General features: G+C 42.5%; 1 protein-coding gene across 1 annotated transcript; it reads right to left on the reverse strand.

Annotated features, from left to right (window-relative positions):
• Nucleotides 1-11,952: 11,952 nt before the first annotated feature.
• On the reverse strand, nt 11,953-21,455 carry TMEM202 (transmembrane protein 202; the record flags this gene model as incomplete). Its single annotated transcript, XM_080669948.1, has 5 exons — nt 11,953-12,536; nt 12,992-13,123; nt 13,458-13,607; nt 20,888-21,143; nt 21,375-21,455. The coding sequence occupies 5 exons, from the start codon at nt 21,453-21,455 to the stop codon at nt 12,310-12,312; spliced, it is 846 nt and encodes a 281-aa protein (XP_080526074.1). The 3' UTR covers nt 11,953-12,309.
• Nucleotides 21,456-21,934: the final 479 nt, after the last annotated feature.

The raw sequence follows: 21,934 nt of genomic DNA on the forward strand, positions 1-21,934 counted from the left end.
CCTCATGTTCCACTCATCAGATCCTCCTCTCAAAGTCCTCTTTGCCCTCTCAAACCTGTCCTCAGCCCCTTTCTCTGTCTTCTGACTCTTTCGACCCAGCTGATCATTCTTCTCCACCTCGCCCACCCCCGCCACCCCCTTACAATCCTGCCATGAAACCTGCACCCCACGCTCTACCATCTGAGAATTCTAACCACCTGCCTTCCCCTGTGTGCTCCGCTGAATCTCCAGCCCCGTGACCACCAGCAACCGAATTCACAGGTGGCTGACCATTCCCTTCTCACTTTCTGATCTTTCTCAAATTGAAAAATGCCTCAGCTCTTTCTCTTCAGACTCTCTTAACCAGCAGCCATCTTCTCCTCAGTCCCTGAGAGCCCAAATCCTGAGAACTTGAGCTCCAGAAAAGCATTTCCCATCTAACACTCATTCTCAGGCCACCCAAAGACTGCCTTCCGCAACAGCCTCTTCTATTCCCTTGTCCATTCTACCCCTGAGGGAGGCAGCAGGAACTGAGGGCATAGTCTGAGTCCACATCCCATTCTCTATGTCCAGCCTCACAGATTGAGAGGCATCTCAGGTTTCTTTTTCCACTGACCTGACCACCTTTACTCCCCTGACATACACCGCAAACTTCAAAAAATAGATACAGGTCCACAAACCCCTCAGAAAGACCTCGTTAACCTGACCTTTAAGGTATTTAATAATAGAGATGAGGAGACCAAAATCCAAAATCAAAAGCGAGATCAGGCCAAGGCTGAGGCCCAGAAGGAGGCCTTCTAGTTCCTAGCCACTGCTTTCAAACCTCAAACGAAGTGCCGGTCCTCCAACTGTGGTAAGTCAGGGGCTAAGCCTCCTCCAGGCCCATGCTTCAAATGCAGCAAGGAAAGACACTGAGCCAAGTCCTGCTCAAACCTGAGACCCCCACCTGGGCCCTGAACAAGGTGTGAAAGGGAAGGCCACTGGAAATCAGACTGTAGTCTGGCCCCTCTGATTCAGGCCTCAGCTAGTCCAGCATGGCTGCCCTCTGGATCCAGTTTGGAGCTGCCAGACCTCCTGGGACTGGCCACTGAAGAAGCTGCCCAGGCCCTGACAGGGCCCCACAAACTTACATCACCAGGACAGAGTCTCGGGTAATGACTGTGGTGTCAGGTAAGCCGATCTCCTTTTGAATTGACACTAGGGCCACTTATTCTGCCCTCTTTGAATTCGCTGGGACCCTTGTCCACTCCTCAGTCTCTATTATGGGGGTTGACAGGTTAGTCTCACAGCCATTAGCCACCTCACCTCTACACTGCATCTTACTAAATTCCCCCATTCACTCTTTTCTCATTCTACTTCGGTGCCAGGCCAGGGCTACCATGCATCCCTCATAAAACCCAGTTGTCCCAAACCACAGTTACCTACCTCAGTTTCACTCTCTCACCCCCACAAGGCCGATGTAGGGAGCAGTTATAGGGTTAAGTCTTGGACTGACCTGCTGGCAAAGTTGCAAACAAGTCCCAGCTTGGAGGGCACAGCCCTCTAAGCATAATTAAGTTTGATCTTGTGACTGCTTCCTAGATCTTTCCTGGGTAGCTAATGGGCTGTGGGAGGTGCAGCAAGTGCTGCCAAAACAAGTGAAACTTACAAGAACATTGTAAATTACCTTCTTTAGCCCTTTCTATAAAATAAACCATCAGCTTGCAGTCTAGATCTGTTCTGTGGCCTCAGCCAGGCACAGAAGATCCACCTACACCCAGCTTATTCTCTTTGTCTTTTCTTCATCCTTCACCAGCCCTCCCTCAGGCTCACTGAAACCTTGGCTGTGCTGGTGTGGCACAGGCCAAGCCATTCCTTGGACTGTAAACACCTTATCTCCTCTAAGACTGTCCCCTCCTCTGAACAAGAAATTTTCTCCTTTCTCAGGCTCACTGGGTACTCTCGTTCCAAGTTCACAATTTTAGTCTTCTTGCAAAGCTCCTCTATGACATGACATGACAAAGGGACCCCCTCACTGAGCCTTTAGATCCCAAAGGCCAACATTCTCACCCCTTTAATGCTCTGAAAACTGCTCTGACCTCAGTGCCTTCTCACCCTGCCCCCTCCTCCACTCCACTCTTCCCAAAGAACAACTTTCTTGACTGCACCAGCTTACTAACAGTCCGGCTATTATCAGAAACTGAGATCATTATCTCTCCAACTAAGCATGTTATCTCTAGGAAAAATGGGCAGTTTTAAAATCCAAGCAGCTAGAGGCCTGGGAACAGGCTGTGGGGCCTGCTCCCTCCTCCCCCTGCCTTTTCTAAATGTTTTAAAATAGCATACAATACTGAAACATTGATTGCTAGACATGTTTAGAAATACTTAATGGAAGGTCTGAGGCATGCCTATGCATTTTGAAGGACATAGAAAGAAGGTTTGAGGGCTAATTTGAAAGTGTGAAATTTGTGAAGGTTGTGTATGTGATGAGAAGGAAAAGAGAAATGTTGAAAGAAAGAAGTTCTAAAGTTAACTATTTGCAAGAATTGTAAAAGGGACATTTTACTCTGAGTTCTTGGCTTCAGTCTCCAAGCCTGGTAGGACATGGTTGCTGGATACTTCTTAAGCTAAACCAGAATATTCACAGTGTCTAACCTCTTATTCAACCATCCAGGTCCTTGGCTTCCACTACTCCTTTCCTTCCCTTTCTCTCCCACTTTCACTGCAATACAATCTTAACCACTCATCTGTCACCCCTTATTGGTAGTGCCATGGCGACTACCCTCTCAGCTTGGAGTGTGGAAGTAGGAAAAAGGAATCTCATACCCTTTAGTCCACCTCTTCTCCTTATACCTATCAGCTTGTCTCTGTGATCAGGGATTTTTCTTCCTCTGTGGGGAAAACACATACATCTATCTCCCCATCAGCTGGACGGGAACCTGTACTCTCATTTATCTCTCACCCAATGTAGATGCAGCCCCCAATAATCAGTCTTTACCTGTCCCCATAACCCACCATATCTGACACAAAAGAGAAGTCCAGATAATCCCTCTCCTCCTAACCCTCAGCATCTCAGCAGGGGTTGGAACTGCCATAGGGAGTTTAACCACTGCTCTATCATACTTTGAAACCCTGAATCAGGACCTACAAGAAACCTCTGGATGCCCAGCAAGGGGGGAAACTGGGAAAACAAGAACCTCACCCCCAGGGTAACCTATTCTCCTCTTTCATATCACTAGTGAGGCAAATGAGACTCCTATTCTTTCCTCCCCCTAAAAATAACATCTAGGTCTCAGTTGTATTTCAGCTCCAGGCCCAGAAAAGCAGTAAAACCAGACAAGTGATGCTGTGGCAGCCTCAGAACCAGCTTTTACCTCCCAAGTGACTCAACAGGATCGCTCTCAAGACTTCACCAACCAGTCTCTTGGGGAAATCATGCTGCTGCACCCCTCGTCCTTAGCAGCAGTAGCCCTATAGAACTGGCATGCTTTAGATCCCTTGACAGCAGAAAAAGGGGGGACTTGTGTCTTTCTTGGGGAAGAATGCTGCTACTTTGTAAATGAATCAGGAATTGTCAAAGATCACATTAAATCCCTGTGGGACAGGATTGACCAAAGATGATGTAACCACTTAGAAGGGGGGTATGCCATCTTTGGCTCACTTCCCCATGGCTCCTCCCACTATTAGGCCCTCTGGTATTTATTCTTTTAATTTTGCTCTTTGGCCCCTATCTTATGCGCTGTTTCACTATTTTTTTGCAGAACAGAATGCAGGTGTTTGCCAACCAGAAGGTGGGAGAGATCTATCTGGCCTTGAATTCAGAAGCTAGAGACACCTATATCACCAAGACGCCCCTGACGACGTCCCCTCTCAGCAGGAAGTAGCTACAGAAAATGGACCTTCACCCCCGGACCTTGCCCGGACTCTCAATTTTTTAAAATATTACCAAAAGTCTGGAATGATAGATCATCCCTTCCCCCAACTGATGGACAGAGAAGACCTAACCTGCACCTGCGGCCTGGACATTCCTGAGCACCTAACCAGGCACCTTATATGGACTATACATTGAACCACCAATAATCACCTGCCAAATACCCTAAGCCCTTGATTTCTAAGTACCTAAGTGCCTAATCATGTGCCTTATATGAAACTACCAATCAATGCGTGCCGAGTACACTAAGCCCCATTCCTTCCCATTCCTCCCCTCAAAAGGCGTGTTCACCTCTGCATGTGTTGCTGTTCTCCCCTTGCGAGAGAGCCCAGCAGGGTCCTTCTCCTCTAATAAAGCCTGTTGTCCTGGTTTTTCAGCCTCTCTCTCATTCTTTCAGAGCTTGTTCATTTTTCTTTATTCTCAGGTCTCTCTTTTCTTCCCTCTGCGTCATTTCTTGATTCCTTTCTTCAATATCACTAGTTCTTTCCTCTACCTGGTTGGTTCTGTTTTTCTATGTTCAACAGCTTACTCTTTTTTTTAATTTAATAAATCTTTATTGTTCAGATTATTACAATTGTTCCTCTTTTTTCCCCATAGCTCCCCTCCACCCAGTTCCCACCTCACCCTCTGCCCTTACCCCCCCACCCACTGTCCTCATCCATAGTTGTACGATTTTTGTCCAGTCTCTTCCCACACCCCCCACACCCCCTGCCCCCCGAGAATTGTCAGTCCACTCCCTTTCTATGCCCCTGATTTTATTATATTCACCAGATTATTCTGTTCATCAGATTTTTTTATTCACTTGATTTTTAGATTCACTTGTTGATAGATATGTATTTGTTGTTCATAATTCTTATCTTTACCTTTTTCTTATTCTTCCTCTTCTTAAAGAATACCTTTCAGCATTTCATATAATAGTGGTTTGGCGGTGATGAACTCCTTTAGCTTTTTCTTATCTGTGAAGCTCTTTATCTGACCTTCAATTCTGAATTACAGCTTTGCTGGGTAGAGTAATCTTGGTTGTAGGTTCTTGCTATTTATCACTTTGAATATTTCTTGCCACTCCTGTCTGGCTTGCATAGTTTCTGTTGAGAAATCAGCTGACAGTCGTATGGGTGTTCCCTTGTAGGTAACTAACTGTTTTTCTCTTGCTGCTTTTAATATTCTCTCTTTGTCTTTTGCTCTTGGCATTTAAATTATGATGTGTCTTGGTGTGGTCCTCTTTGGATTCCTTTTATTTGGGGTTCTGTGCGCTTCCTGGACTTGTAAGTCTATTTCTTTCACCAGTTGGGGGAAGTTTTCGGTCATTATTTCTTCAAATAGGTTTTCAATATCTTGCCCTCTCTTTCTTCTGGCACCCCCATAATTCTGATGTTGGTACGCTTGAAGTTGTCCCAGAGGCTCCTTACACTATCTTCATATTTTTAGATTCTTTTTTCTTTCTGCTTTTCCGGTAGGGTGTTTTTTGCTTTTTTGTATTTCAAATCTTTGACTTGATTCTTGTGATCCTCTAGTCTTCTGTTAGATCTCTGTATAATATTTTTTATTTCAGTTAGTGTATGCTTAATTTCTAGTTGGTCCTTTTTCATATCCTCGAGGGTCTCGCTAAATTTATTGGCGGTTTCTAGAAAATTCTTGAAAAACCTTTTAACCGTGGTTTTGAACTCTATATCCAGTCATTTGCTTTCCTCCATTTCTTTCATTTGTGATCTGTTCCTTTGTCTCCGCATTTTGGCTGCTTCCCTGAGTTGATAGAGTGGCTTTGTGTGCTAGGTGTCCTATAGGGCCCAGTGGCTCAGCCTCCCCAGTTACCTGAGGTGGACACTCTTGGTGCACCCCTTTGTGGGCTATGTGCACAGTCTTGTTGTAGTTAAGCCTTGATTGTTGTTGGTATCACTGGGAGGAGTTGACCTCCAGGCCAGTTGGCTGTGAGGATCAGCTGTGTCTACGCTGGGAGAACTTCTGTGCTGGAGATGCCCTTATGAGATAGGACTTGCAAAAGCCTCTGTGCTCAGCTTGGATGGGGCAGAGTCTCAGGGCAGAGCAGACAGCATTGGTTTCCCATCAGCCCTGCCCTAATAGGCCCCTGTGTCTCAGTGTCCCATGGTAATTGCTGCAAGCACCTCTGAGAGAAAGCCACCCTCAAGTTCCGCCTAGTGGCAGACAGTCCAGTTTCATCCCGAATGAGTCTGGGTCCCCAGAGTTTCGCCTGGAATTGGAGTTCAGTGCAGTCGGGAGCTTTTGTCTCCCTCCTGCTTGAGAAAGCCAGACGCGTACTCAGTTGCCTGCCCTCTCCGCGCACGCCCTGGTACCTCGGCCTACCGCAGTTCCTCTGAGTCTCAGTGTGCTTTTCTCTTTCCTTCTAATTGTAGAATTTTCACTCAGCCAGCCTTCCTGTGGTTCTGGATGATGTCCGTTTTGTCTTTTATTTGTAGTTTTGAAATTGTTGTGCAAGGCAGCAGTTTAGGTGTTTACCTATGCCACCATCTTGGTTTCTCCAGCTTACTCTTGATCTCCTTAATTGCCTGCTTCATTTCCAGGAGTTCTGATATATTCATTTTTAAAGTTTTATTTCCTTGGAGAAATACTCATTTTGTTCATTGATTTGTTTTCTGAGTGCACTTAATTGTCTGTCAGTCGTATCTCGTTGAGTATTTTCAGAACTGCAATCTTGCAATCTCTGTCATTTATATCACACAATTCCATGCATTCCAGCCTACTTTCTGGAGATTTTTCATTTTCCTTCTGGTCATCATCATTACCCTGGTTGTTCATGGCATTTGCTGTCCTTTGTTTTCCCATTTATCTCTAAAGAGGTCTTTTTATTCTGTTCCAGTAGATGGTGCTGAATCGGAAGATTTTTACCTCTGTGGTCTCACAGTTTTAAGACTTGGTGGCTTCCGTAGGACAGTACTGCCTCTGGTGCTCAGAGATGGGGTTTGTTTTCCCTCACTGTAATAGAGACCCCTGATATCCGTGGATTCAGCCCAAACACCCCTCCTGGGGTCAATCACTGAAGGAAACAGGGATTCTACTGCAAACGCGTGGTTTAGAGATAATATACTCCTGGAGCCAACTCTAAGCCCAATGGGAGGCGAGTTTGGGAAGTCTAATGAGCGGCAGGGCTCTGGTGATTTACTTTTTTTGTCTGAAAGACTACCTCCAGGCCCAGCACTGGGGAGCTGTTAGGCAGCACACAGTGCTCTGTAGGGCAGGCATCTGCTGACTACTCACCCTATTCACAGGGTGCTCACAATACTGACACTGCAGTCTCTGGTTGCTTGCCTGCTGGACCTTGCAACTCAGACAGACAATGTCCTCTCCGGCACTGGCAGCTCACAGCTTGCAGCCAGCAGATTGCCCTGCCAATCTGCTGGGCTGCCCCCCATAGTTCTTTGTTCCTCCCAGCTGACAGAGGGAAGTGCCTGCTACTGAAGCTGGCCTTCTCCCCTTTCTGTACCTGGGCTGTGAGTTCTGAGCTGTGCAGATGCATGTCCTAGTTTCCCTCCCTTCTTGTCTCCTAGCTTATCCCAGGAAGCCCACCTTAGGTGTTTCAGTATGCTGGTCTCTCGGGTGTGCATCTGTGATGAGCAGGGACTTCTTTTTTGAATTATAGATGGTTAACTTGTTGAAATGTCAGGGGGAGAGGAAAAGACATGCCCTTATGCCACCATTCCTCTGACGTCATTCTTCCTATTGGTTTTGATTATAGTAATTCTTTCATTGTTGTTCAGATCTAAATATTTGTTCACTCCATTGTGGTTTCCTTTTCACCCATGAATTTTAGGGAAATTTTTTAAGGTTTTCAAAAGTATAATAAAGTTTTAAATTATTTTCTTTTTATAGAATTCTAATTTAATTTCATTGTGGCAGGAAACAGGGGCTGATTGATAGTCCTGAAATTTATTGAAACATCCTACATATATTTTAAAACATATTTTTACTGATTTCAGAGAGGAAGGGAGAGAGAGATAGAGCTGCCTCTGCACACCCCCTACTGGGAATTGAGCCTGCAACCCAGCATGTGTCCTTGACTGGAATCAAACCGGGGACCCATCAGTCTGCAGGCCAATGCTCTATCCACTTAGCCAAACCAGCTAGGGCTCAATGGCTATATATTCTTAAATATTTTTTTTCAATTACAGCTGACATACAATATAATATTAATTTCAAGTGTACAACATAGTGTTTAGACATTTATATAACTTATGAAGTGATCACCCTAATAAGCCTAGTACCTATCTGACACCATACATAGTTATTACAATACTAGAGGCCCAGTGCATGAAATTCATGCATGGGGGGGGTGTCCCTCAGCCCAGCCTGCACCCTCTCCAATCTGGGACCCCCTCAAGGGATGTCTGACTGCCCATTTAGGCCCGGACATCCCTCTCACAATCCAGGACTGCTGGGTCCCAACCGTTCACCTGCTGACCTGCCTGATTGCCCCTAACCGCTTCTGCCTGCCAGCCTGATCACCCCTAACCACTCCCCTGCCAGCCTGATTGACGCCTAACTGCCCTCCCCTGCTGGCCTGGTCCCCCCAACTGCCCTCCCCTGCAGGCCTGGTTGCCCCCAAATGCCCTCCCCTGCAGACCTGGTCCCTGCCAACTTCCCTCCCCTGCAGGCCTCATCCCCCTCAACTGCCCTCCCCTGCAGGCCTGGGTACCCCCCAACTGTCCTCCTCTGCTGGCCCGGTCACCCCTAACTGCCCTCCCCTGCAGGCCTGATAGCCCACAACTGCCCTCCCCTGCCGGCCATCTTGTGGTGGCCATCTTGTGTGCACATGAGGGCAGCCATCTTGTGTGTTGGAGTGATGGTCAATTTGCATATTACCTCTTTATTATATAGGATTGTTGACTATATTTCCTATGACAATATATTTTTTATTCCCATGATTTCTAATTGGTCCTTTTTCATTTAAATGTGTCCTTGTTTTATTTCTATCTATTTTTGTTTCATAGTGTTTGGCCTTTTTTTGCAATCCATAATTGTGTCCAACATCATATCTCTGTGTGTCCTAGAAATACTTAAAGTCTTAATCTTATTACACACCAGACAATCTGAAATGAATTTATATTCTGATAGTTGACTTTGAGTTTTTTTCTGAACATTTTTTACAAGTTTGGAATTCCTCTTTGTAAGCACAACATTTTTTGTTGTTGCCTTTTGTTTGTTTGTTTCCTTTTCTACCTCTCTGCTCATTCCATCAGTAGTTTGGAGGTTTCCTTACTTTGGCCAAAGGCCCTAGTCCAGGGTCAGGTCTCATAATATGGTATTTCAGATTTCCTGTTGGTATGCTATCAGGGAAGGCCACTGACCCAGCTAATGAATAAATGGGTTGCTTGTCTCCGTTTATGGATTTGGGTCTGTGGTTCCAAATAACCCCAGTCAGTGCTTGGCAGTAGTTTTTGTTTATTTCTTTTCATAAGTCCTTAGCTTGAGCTACAGTTGTGAACCTGGCTCTAGTCCATGTCTTGAGAAGCACTGATAGTCCTTTTCACTCCACAAGAGTTGTCTTCCTATTCATTTCTGCTTACTTTTCGACTTACAGCTCTTTAAATCTATGGCTTAACTCAAATCAAAGCCTTGAGTTTTTGTTATTTTTCTGGTCAGTGAAACTGCTTGTCTTATTTTGACTTGAGTTAATATAATCTCTCTTCCCACCACTTCATCTATCATCCAATATGTTTGGAGCAGAGGGGATGTATCAAAGGGTCATTTACTGAGCTATCTTATTGAAAATCCACTTAAGCTTTTAAAGGCATTCTCTACAAGCAAAGAAAGAGAGAATGAAGAAAATAAAGAGCATTCAGTTTTTAAAGGAGCAATGAAAGGTTGTCTCTGCTTATACGGCCATTCTCTGTTAGCAAAGTTGAACCTTAGTTATAATCACTGCCTATTCTCCCCTAATAGCCAGAATCTTTATCATTACTTTTTTATTATCTAGCATCTTCTGCTCTTAGACCTGCTTCCTTCTCCTCACACCACTTAAAACTTCCCTTCCCTGAAGAGTAATCAGTACTCAGCTCCTTGTCAATTTAATCCTATAATTAAAGTATCCAAGCAATTTGAACTATAAAGCAAGCTTGTGAACCCAATGACTCCTTAATTAGTCAACATATGGGGTATACTTCATGTGTGAGTGGTGACAGGAGAAAGGGGAGTTAGACTTGACTAATGTTTATTCTTACAACCAGGCAAAGGTCCAGGAACAGACTGAAGAGCCTCTGAAATGAGGCCACTTGGAGTAAGGAGGCACCAGTCATTCTGCCCTAACTAAGATCCTATGATGAGGAGCCAACATGGGGAGAAGGGTTTTATAAAGCAGAGTCAAAATGAGGTGTGTGCGTATATATGTTTGTATGTGTGTCTCTGTGTGTGGGTGCACACATGCATGTGCTGCTAAACTCCTACCCTTAAAAATAAAAACCCAATGGTATTAATCTATTGAGCTTCCAGTTACTATCTGGAAATGTTTAAGAATTACTGATCAGCCGAAACCGGTTTGGCTCAGTGGATAGAGCGTCGGCCTGTGAACTGAAAGGTCCCGGGTTCGATTCTGGTCAAGGGCATGTACCTTGGTTGCGGGCACATCCCCAGTGGGAGGTGTGCAGGAGGCAGCTGATCGATGTTTCTCTCTCATCGATGTTTCTAGCTCTCTATCCCTCTCCCTTCCTCTCTGTGAAATATCAATAAAATATATTAAAAAAAGAATTACTGATCAGATTATAAGAACTGGGATTACAAGAACAATGTAATTACTCCATTTCTGTTTTATTTGTTTTCTACAAAGGTTACTGGTGAATCTTTATTTAAACCAAAAATACCCAAGGGCTTATCTTTAAGAACAGCAAGGGGAGAGTCTGGGCACTGTAGTTAATTCCATTGTCAGGCTTGGGGACGAGAAGAATGGAACTCAATCAATATAGTAGTAGTGGTAGCTACTAAAAAAAATAAAGGAATCTTCTGCCTGGAATCTGGTCTGATTCTGAAAGAGATATGTAGCCATCAAAAGATCTATGTTGCCCAGCTGGCATGGCTCAGTGGCTGAGTGTCCACCTATGAACCAGGAGATCACGGTTCAATTCCCAGTCAGGGCACATGCCCGGGTTGCGGGCTCCATCCCCATTGTGAGGCGTGAAGGAGGTAACCGATCAATGTTTTTCTTATCATTGATATTTCTATCTCTCTCTCCCTCTCCCTTCCTCTCTAAAATCAATAAAAATATATATTTTTTAAAAAGACCTATGTGATTTCCCTAGCCAGGTGGTTCAATCAGGCACATACCTAGATTGCGGGTTCAATCCCTGGTCAGGGCAAATATGGGAGGTAACTGATGTTTCTCACATCAATGTCTCTCTCTCTCTCTCTCTCTCTCTCTCTCTCTCTCTCTCTCTCTGTCTCTCTCTCTCTCTTTCTTCTTCTTCTTCTTCTTCTTCTTCTTCTTCTTCTTCTTCTTCTTCTTCTTCTTCTTCTCTCTCAAATCAATAAAAAGCATATTTTCCGGTGAGAATTAAAAAAAACCTATGTGATTTCTGGAACCCCGCTGCCCCCACTTCCTTAATCTTACAAGATATATAAATAAGATAAAATCTTTCAACTTGGTCCACATATGACTCAGGCTGAAGAAAGACCTTAAGACCTTTAGCGTCATTTGGCTCAGTGAAACATATTTGATGATTAAGGAATCAAAAGAGTCACAGGCTTGTAAAGGATCTAACAGAGGCTATGACTCTTTTCACAGAAAAGTGTAAACACAAGTTTTGTATAGAATTTCAGAGAGTTTGTATATGTCTGGTTAAGGTATCTTCCAGCTTAGGGAGAAGCAATGGGTTCATATAGTATGCTGTAAGGGTTTAAAATGTCCAATTCTTATAGGAAATGAGGCCCCATGGATTCCCCCAGAATCCCCCCAGCACCTCCCAACACCTTTGGGTGATAGGTATTATCTCCATTGGTGTTCATTCCATTTCTGGTAACGATCTCCAGTTCAAACTGAACAATATTGTCTAAGTACCTCCATCCATGCTCACGGCCACAAATAATGAGATTTTCACACAGAATTAGATGACATTTTACTCCATTGCCCACTTTGGTCCATGAGACCACTGATGCCCAAAGAGATCTCTGATCCACACACTGCATCTATTGCTAGTTTCTTTCATTCATGACCCTAAACACTGATGTTTTCTTATAGATTTTTTTTCTTAATGAGATTTCATTACTTTCTTTTGATTATCATACATATTTTGGGTCTAACGCATACAAAGGACACTTCATCAGCTTTAATGCTGTCTCCTTCAGTAATATGGACATGATATTAAAAGAGATTTTTTTAGAGTCTACACAATAATTTTCAACTTAGTAACTTCTCCCCTATTTTTAAGACAAGCAGTGATTGAGTTTTCCTATCACCATCACATTTCTGCATTTGATAGTTCTGCATTTGGTAGTTCTGCATTTGATAGTTTTTCCTCTCCATCACTTGGAGATTCCATCTCAGACCTTGACTCTTCTTCTTCAGCAGGCGATATTGTAGTCACTGGACCAATCCCCAGCCTTGACCTCTCTGTGGGAATCACAGTGACATTTTGATCAAGGGGAGGAGATCTGAAAGTTATGTAGTTGAGGAAGGAGATGATCCCTATGGGAAGAGAAGAGTTTGAGGTGAGTTACAATAGACACATGGTCTTTTGACTTTTAAAATTCTTACTCATCCTTTAAATGCTCAGTTCAAAGGACCCCTTTTCAGTGAAGCCAATCCTCCTCTGCCCCAGCAGAATTACTTTACAGTCCTGTGCTCTCATTCCATTATAGTATTTTCACATGGTTAGGACAAATCTTGAATCTCCTGGAATCAAATCATAGTTCAACTACTTTCTGTGTGGTCATAGCAAGTCACTCAACCTGGCTATACTCATTTAGTGGCAGGACAGATTACTAATTCTAAGTTTTCAGTTTCATACCATACTGCCTCTTGATGTATAGATGCTCTAAATAGGAACAGTCAGTACTTCTATTTTTTCCTAGATTCCACCTCTCTTTCAAGAAGTGTATTCCCCTTCCATCCTTCTGGGATAAGGCAGGGGACTGACTCACCAGCAAACATGTATAAGAAGTCACTCCACCAATTAAGATAATAGGCCCATAAGAGGTCTGACTCCATGGCATTCCTGGTGTGCCAGTGAACCTGTGCCAGAAATAGGATGAGGCAGAAGAGCAAGCAGATGGCTAGGACCAGAAGAAAAGATGTCAAATCCCATCAGTGTCTTCAGTCTGCCTTGACTACCACCCCCAACTCTTCTTCTGCTTCCAGATGCCATTTGTATGGCAGGATCAAAATTTGGGTATTGACCAAGTGGGAGAGAAAAAAGGGCTTCTACCTCTCTCCTGGCATTTCACTGAAAGTGTGCTTTATACAATAAGTCAGGGGAGGTAGCTGGCAACTTGATGTAATATTGAAAAAGAGAAAAGGGACAAGAAAAAGAGGATGGAAACCCCATAGAGAAACTTTGTTCCCTTGACAATTTTACCCTGGCATCACCCTGCCAGTCTGTGTTTGTACCTGAGATGAAGCTGAGCATGGATACCTTCAGATCCAAGTTGGTGGTCATGCTTCCTCTTCTAGGGAGGCAAGAACTTAAGAGCCAGCCAAGACCAATGAGTATGGTGAGGACAGAGATTAGGAAGAAGGCCTTGGAATATTGGAGGTAATCTGCCAATGAGAAGTAGAAAGTAAAGGCTTGGTTACTTGGTTACTGAGAGGTTCCTTCTCAGTGGGAAATCTCTCTCAAGAAAACCAGAGTCTTCAAGTGAGGACTAAGGAGATGAAACTAAGCTTGCTATGTGGCATCCAGAGAATTAATAAAGATCTTCTTGCTCAGCTCTTCAATGATACTGTAATTAGAATGTTTTTACTATGAAAGCAAAGCCTTCATTGCAAAACTAAAAATAATATACAAATAGTTCTGTGCATGTTAACACATAAACTTAGATGTAAAGTAGCTAATAAGAAGTATGACTTGCCCTAGCCAGTTTGGTTCAGTGGATAGAGTGTCAGCCTTCGGACTGAAGGGTCCCAGGTTTGATTCCAGTCAAGGACACATGCCCAGGTTGTGGGCTCGATCCCCAGTGTGGGGTGTGCAGGAGGCAGCTAATCAATGATTCTCTCTCATTATTGATGTTTCCCTCTCTCTCTCTCCCTTCCTCTCTGAAATAAAAAAATAATTTTTTTAAAAAAAGAAGTATGACTTTAACATCACAAACAAATTAAATTTTTTTTCTTGTTCCCAATTCTAATTCTAAAATTAATACATATTCAAAATAAGGATTGGGAAGACTATAAAAAAAGAGGAAGAAAATGAGCCACAATCCCAAGACCCAGAGGCAACCACTGTTAGTATTTTGTTTTATTTCTTTCTAGTATTTTTCTATCCTCTATACATAGTAGATATAATACTCAACATCATGTAATTTTTCCCTTAAGATTATATGGTAACAATTTTCCCAGATCACATTGTAAATATCATTTTTAATGGCTACAAAAAATGAGAGTCACGTCTACTTTAACTCCTATATTCTAATAATTTCATGCCCTCTGTTTACTGTGTTTCAAGGACTTAACCCCCCCCAAAATATCTCCTTTTTTACCCTCTTGAAATTCCCTCAAGGTCCTATGTCACCTTTGTTCAAAGAGAGGTCTGCTAAAGTTCTTTTGCTCCAAAGCCCTTACTCAAGTTCCACATATTCCTCTCCCCTCTTCTCTTGGCTCCAGACCTTTGTTCTCTTTGGCTCTGTCACTTCAAATAGGATGTTGGTAAGAGAGAAAGGGGGGCATGCTAAACCTCACTTTTTGTTACCACATTCCTGATATGCAACAGATCCTTCTTGACTTTGCAGCAATGTTTTAGGAAACAGAGGCTAGCCTTTCCAACCTGAGCCTGGCAGAATGGCTCCTACAAAGAAGGTGAGAGATGAAGGGCTATTCTGCCATCAACAAGGTAGTTACCAAAGAATACACCACCAACATTCACAAGCACATCTGTGGAGTGAGTTTCAAGAAGCATGTCCCTCGGGTGCTCAAAGAAATCAGGAAATTTGCCAGGAAGGAGATGGGAACTCCAGATGTGTGCATTGACACCAGGCTCAACAAATCTGTCTGGGCCAAAGGAATAAGGAATGTCCCATACCATGTGGGTTGTGGTTGTCCAGAAAATGAGGATGAAGATTCACCAAACAAGCTCTATAAGTTGGTTACCTATATACCTGCCCCATTTTAAAAAATCCACAGTTAATGTGTATGAGAACTAACTGCTGATTGTTGAATAAAGTTATAAAAATGCAAAAGAAAAAAAGAGAAAAGAAATAGGGGATAACTTACAATTGCAAGTTGATATAGTTTTTCTGAGATACCACAGATCCAGTGATTTCTTCAACATGCTTTGCAGGGTGCCTCCTTGTCTAGTGTCTTTCCAGTTTCAATGTAGTAGGGCCCAGATCATCTCTTCCATTGAAAATTCTCTAAGCACTTCTATGCTTAAGAATTCCAATCCAGCTTGCAAGTGACCCAGAAACACAAAATTATGTACCAAGATTATCCCAGTCTAAGATATGCCTCTAAATATTTTGTTTTCTAGAACATATGATTTACCAACACCATCAATAATAGCTATTTATGTCCATGAAGAAACACCACACCCCTACTCACAGAAGTGAGTTGCTCTGCAAGTTAGCGACATTAAAACAATGACCCCAAAGCAGCACATTTTCTAAGAACTGGGTCACTTAGAATTAGCAGTCAATGTAGCCAGTGAGAACCACCAGCCCAGATTGATCTGCATAAAGCTCAGTGATAGGCATCTTTAGCCCACATCCTCCCCTGGGCCCTAGCAGCTCCCTGACTATAGTTAATTATATCAAGGAAGGGGATCTGACCCATGTTGAACCAATTTGATTTTTATGGTTCAAAATTTAGATTTGGGACTGATTAATGCTAATTTTATATTTTGCTTGCTTCATCCAAGAATATATAAAGCTAGCCTAGAATATACTTTTTGGGCACTTACACATTCCCAATAAGTGAGAAAAAAAGTAGAGATAAAACAAAGCATAAACAAAGATGAGTGACAAAGCAACTCTAGAGATAACAAGTGACTGGTGGGCTTGATCCCAGTCTCCTCTGAAATCCCCAAGGTCCAGCAAACTTCCTGCCTTTGGGAGCCTATGAGGTTCTTTTGAGTCTTCATAAATAAGTTACTCTTTAGCTTATGCTAGTTCAAACTGGTTCTGATATTTAAAATGCAAAAGCACACAGTATAAAATATCCAGCCCAGCTCCTGTCTAAGATATGCTACAGTTCAGCCTTTCTTCTACCATGAGGGGAAGACTGTGCCTTCATGTTCTTCTTACAATCTTCTCTGTCTTAGCTCCTCATCTCCTGAAAACTACATAAACAAAATCACTCACAACTCCAAAGGAATAACTAAAGATTTCGTCATATAACAGTCTAACTGCTCAAAGGACTCAAGTCTACTAGTCATAGCCATACACAACAAATTACCTAATCAAACGAAACACTTACATTCAGAGTTTAAAACAACTGCATTAGTTATTTTTAAAATTCATTTAACAAAACAAAACAAAGGTTCCAAACCTGAATGTAAACCTCAACCTCCTGTAAGATCAAAACCTATTTCAGTTTTTAAATGACAGTTTTCACAGCAGCTTACCCATCAAAGTTTCAAAAATCTTAGAACCTAAGTTACAAAAGGCCCTACTTGTACATGACAGTAAGAAGCCTTGGTCCAGGGAGAAAGAAATGCCCTAGATACAAGGAACACCATTTAGGTCACATGTATCCAAACATTTCTGAAGCTTTCATTAATGATATGCTGTGATGTGGACTTTGGCTACAGGAATAGCAAGGCAAGCCTCTCAGTTCACTGAAGGCAATGAAGCTAATACCCTTGGAAGAGAGAGAATGTCACTTTTAATTTGAAGAGAAAGAATTCAAAATATTTTTAAAACTTGGTAGGATCCTTGCTGATGTTCTTGGGATCATCCTAATCAGTGAATCTATACTTCAGGGCACCATCAGGTAGGATATAAAAGCTATCAAGGCTGGAAGGGACACTGCCCTACCAAAAAACAGTAGTGTTTCTCAGTGAATTGAAAACTCTCACCATTTGGCAGCTTGTAACTGATGGGCAGGATCTCTTTCTACTGTTGTGAGCGTAAAACTTTGCCGGGAGGTTTTAGAAAGTGAGACAGGCAGGGTTATAAGCCACCCGCTCTTATGAACAAATAGGCTCGGTTAACAGTAAATGTTATTTTCCTTTATAGCTGTTGACTCCCTGAAAGGAAGCAGTGGGGAAGTCAAAATGTCATTAGAAGAAAGAAGCAGAAGAGAGAAGCCAGCACCTGCTGTTCAGTGATTCCAAAGTGATTTGGTAGTGGACTCGCTCACCACACCCTATGTCCTTCAGCAAAAATCAAAGCCAGGCTAGAGATGCAGCATTCCAAAAAAAAAATCTAGCCCTTTTTAACTATAAAGAAGCCCAAGCATGTCAAACTCAAGGGCTAACACGGGCCAAATAAACAAGGTTTAAGTTTATTTGGGCCGCAAAAAAAACAAAAGCTTCAATTTTCATAGAAACATAGGTTTATTTCGATACAGACATGCTGAATACAAAGGGCTGAAATAAATGAGTAATCATTAACATAAAATAATAGAACATTTTAATAAAAATTATTTTCTTCTTGAACATTAATTTACCAGACACTGAATAACTGCACAAATTAATAAGCATAACGCAAATAAACCTATTTTTCTTGTTCTCTGAAAGCGAAATATTTCCTGTTGTGCACACCAAACAAGTCAGTCCAAGACTAATGACGTGGCAATCAGCTGCTAAAATATTGGCTGCTGGTATTAGTGGAGAGAAATGGTGTGCCTGCGTGTAAGGTGCGTAAGGGAAATGAATGCAACATGACTATAGTAATCAGTCATTAGCGAACTTTGTAGTTCGTTATTAATAATTATGTATAACAGGATATTGTAAAAATTAAGTTATGAAATTTTTATTAAAATGTTTCTTACATACAGTTATATTAGCTGGGCTGCAAAAATATTTGTTGTGGGCCACGAATCTGACATGCTTGAGCTAGACTGAGTGGGGGGATGTGGGGTGTGAATATTGAGGATGAAGATAATATTGCTGGAGACAAGCTGGGGAATTAGCCCAGTTATTTAGCCAAATCTAAACCTTCACATTACTGCCATTGTGCCCTCATTCCAGGCATACAAGACCTAGACAACACTTCCCCAGACTCAGAGGAAATGCACACAGGAAGTGGTTTTGAAAAGATCCTGGATGGAGGATCTGACACCCTGCAGAGGAAGCTGTGAACTCTGCTTAGTATTTGCGTTCTCTGGTAACCCAGTTAGGAGCACCAGAATAAAACTTCTCCCACAACTTGGGGATGTTTAATGTGTGGCAACTCCTGAGCCCACACACATTCTTGAGCCCACGTGAGACAGCCCCTGAAGAACTCTCAGAAATGACTGGGGATACCATGGGAGTGGGGACTAAATTCTTGCAATCCAGTAAATAAAAGTTTAAAGTTCTTGAATTTGGATAATAATGTATTAGGGCAATAATAACATATTGTCACAGGCTGATGTGTGGCAATTCCTGGGGCCCTGGGTCTAAGAGTGTCTTCATCAAAAGCTTGGACATACAGATTACATGTTGGGAATTCCTTCTGAGAACTGTGTTACAGACTGAACCTAGAATTAGGACTAGTTAACACTGGAAATAGGGAGGGTGGGTACTTGTAATTGTGTACATAGAGGGCTCAGTTGACTTTCTCTAAACCATTAACATTTGGACTCAGGTGAATTCAAGGCTCTGAAAATTGAACCTTTTACTACTTTAGGTGACAAAATATCAAGATTCTGATTCATTAAAAATTCTATGTAATAAAAGGCTAATATGCAAAATATCCCCATGGCCGGGAGTTCGACCGACTGGGAGTTAGATGTGCACTGACCACTTGGGGGAAATGTGGAACATGGTGGGTGTCAGCGATGCGTCACTGGCAGCAGGCAGCAGTGGAGGCACTGCCAACCCTGATGGGCCCCAAGGAGAGTGGGACTACGGTGGGATGGTGGAGCAGGTGAGCGGGCTGCTCCAGGCCAAGGCGGGTGCGAGTGGGGGCCCCAATCACCTCACTGGTCACTCCACAGACCAGCCCTGATCACCAGCCAGCCCTAGGGACCCTACCTGTGCATGAATTTCATGCACTGGGCCTCTAGTTTAAATAATAATCTAAAGTCCTGTGTTTTAATCTGGGAACACAGTTACATAAATATAATTGCAACTTAATTTTTATGCCTAAATATCTTTTACTCCATTTTTCTAGAAATGGAATTAGTGAGTGTAAATCTATGGATACATCTAATCCTATTACTTTGGTTATACTCATTTACATGGTTCACAGTGTGTGTGAAAGTGTGAAGTATTGTATTTTACCTTTTTTAAAAATTAGAGAGAGAGAGAGAGAGAGAGAGAGAGAGAGAGAGATCTATGTGAGAGAGAAACATTGAAACATTGATTGGTTGTTTCCCAAGAGTGCTCCCACTCAGGATCAAACTCACAACTTGGTAGGTATGTGCCCTGACCGGGAATCAAACCTGCCACCTTTCGTTATACAGAGTGATGATCCAACAAACTGAGCCACAGTGGCCAGGGCTGTATTTTACTATTTAAATATCTCATTGTCCATTTGATTTGCCTTCCTTTAATGATTCATTAAGGTTAAAATATTTTTTCCTATATTTATTAGACACACTTTGTACTTTCTGTTTTGCGAATTGTCTGTTTACAGAAAATTTATTTATTTGGGTATTTATCTTTTTCTTAATAATGATTTTATTTTTTTTAATATATTGAGGCCATTAATCTTTTATCTTTCATACTTAGTGCAAATATATTTCTAGTTTTTCTTTTTATTTATTTTTTATTTTTTGTTTTTTTTAAATAAATCTTTATTCAGATTATTACAATTATTTCTCCTTTTTTCCCCCCATAACTCCCCTCCACCCATTTCCCACCCCACCGTCTGCCCTTACCTCCCCCCCAGTTTTTCTTTTTAGTTGAAGATGCACCTGGATTGTCTGCCTCCCTTTGACTTTAGTTTCCTCCCAAGGTCTTCCCCTTAGTTCCAAATGCCCAAGCCCATGGCCAAGTAACTTATGCTCCTCCTCAGGGTTGGGTCTAGGTGCACCCCCAGTCCCAGCATTTGGGGCCTCTCCTTCTCTGAGAAGGAGAAATAAATGCTTTACACATGCATGTTTTCTTTCACAATACCTGTTTCTTTGTGTAAATGTCTCTTGTGGATGATGGGTAAACTAGTACTGTAGTTATGTCTTTCCTCTAAGTCTTGGTTCTGATTGGAAAACTTTTAGCCCTAGAAGCTTATTTTAAAATATTTTATGTTGCATTTTCAGATTTACTTAAATTCATAGAAAATTTGACATTAATAATGTACTCTAAATAGCTGGCATTTGTTATACTACATATCTGACATGAATTTAAGTTCTCTTCTACTCTTAGCAGAAACAAGTTGACTTTGAAAGTTAAATCTGACAGAGTTTGAGACACTTTTCATTACCTCCCAGCTACAGGCAATCACTCCTATTTATACAAGCCACATTAGAATACCAATCACAGTAACATCTTGTAAAAGACAAAAGGATTCTTCCCAGAGAGTATCAACTCATTATTTGGGAGAGGAAACAACCTGCAATAGGAAGGAGAAAGGGTACACTGAGGCTACCAAAGAAAAGGATGGCTATATCCACAATCTGGTGAGATCCACGCTAGACTTAGAGATGTGAGAGTCAAAAGATCTTGGAGAAAGAAAGATGAAGGCTAATGTGGCAGAAAGCTCTGAAACTGTGGGGCCTGTGGCATTTAATTTAGTGGCACTCACAGGGTGGCTTTGGTGTGTGGCTCCAGCACAGCTCATGATGGCATGAGATCCAGAGTCCTGCGTAGAGCTCAAGGCCATTCTTGATCACCAGGAACTGCACCCAGTTCAGTGGGGACACGCAGATCAGCATTAGGAGGCTAAAACCACAGAGGCTGCCACAGAACATTCGGATGTAGGTGTGTGTCTGATCCACATGCTGCTGCCGCCTCTGGGGTGGCATGGAGGCACTCGGATGTTTGTTGGTGGGGAGGGTAGGCTACAAGGATGAGGGAAATATTGCCTATCCAAAAAGATAACTTTTGATCCCCAGGGTTGCCTACTCTTCTCTACCTTGAATATTCCCATGTGGGTTTGATTTGTGGATATCTATCCCTACCCCTTCTATAAAAAGGGTGATCTTTTCTCTGTCCTTAGGATACTCTGTCTAGGTCCACCTTTAAGAAAGTCCTCTTCCTCCCATCTGACCTGTAATTAGGTACCTCCTCACCCTTTGGTATTTCCGGTTCCCCTTAAGTTTGGGGACCTCAGGACTGTAGAAGGTCAACACTAAATGTTCCCTCATCTCCATCTTGGCAGCCAGTTCACTTTCTAACTGCCACGGAATTTATCTTAGCACCTCCACACACATGCTGGCAGAATCAAAAGGGGCCAGAACCCATGGCACATATCCCATGTATGTATGATGCTCCCCACCCTCCCTTCTTTGACTCCTCCCAACACCTTTATTAAATAAATCCACAAATATTTTGTCAGCAGTTACTTTGTGTCAGGCTTTGTGTTTAGTCCTGGGACATAAAGATGAATAAGGCACAGTTATCTAATAGGAAATTAAAAAGTGTAACTTAGATGTCTCCAGGACTCAACATGTGCTTATAATTTAGCATACTGACATACATACTAGTAGTCCAGAATCCATACTCTTGCCCAGCTCTAAGTGGAAAGGCCCAAGTGTATCTCAATAAGCTCATGAACCCGTCTGTCAGCCATAGTCTTTCATGCAGTATCAACCCTTTTCTTCCCTTCTTGCTCTGGTTCCCTCTCTTTAAC

Source organism: Plecotus auritus, assembly GCF_963455305.1.
Source record: "Plecotus auritus genome assembly, chromosome: 1".
Lineage (NCBI taxonomy): Eukaryota > Metazoa > Chordata > Mammalia > Chiroptera > Vespertilionidae > Plecotus > Plecotus auritus.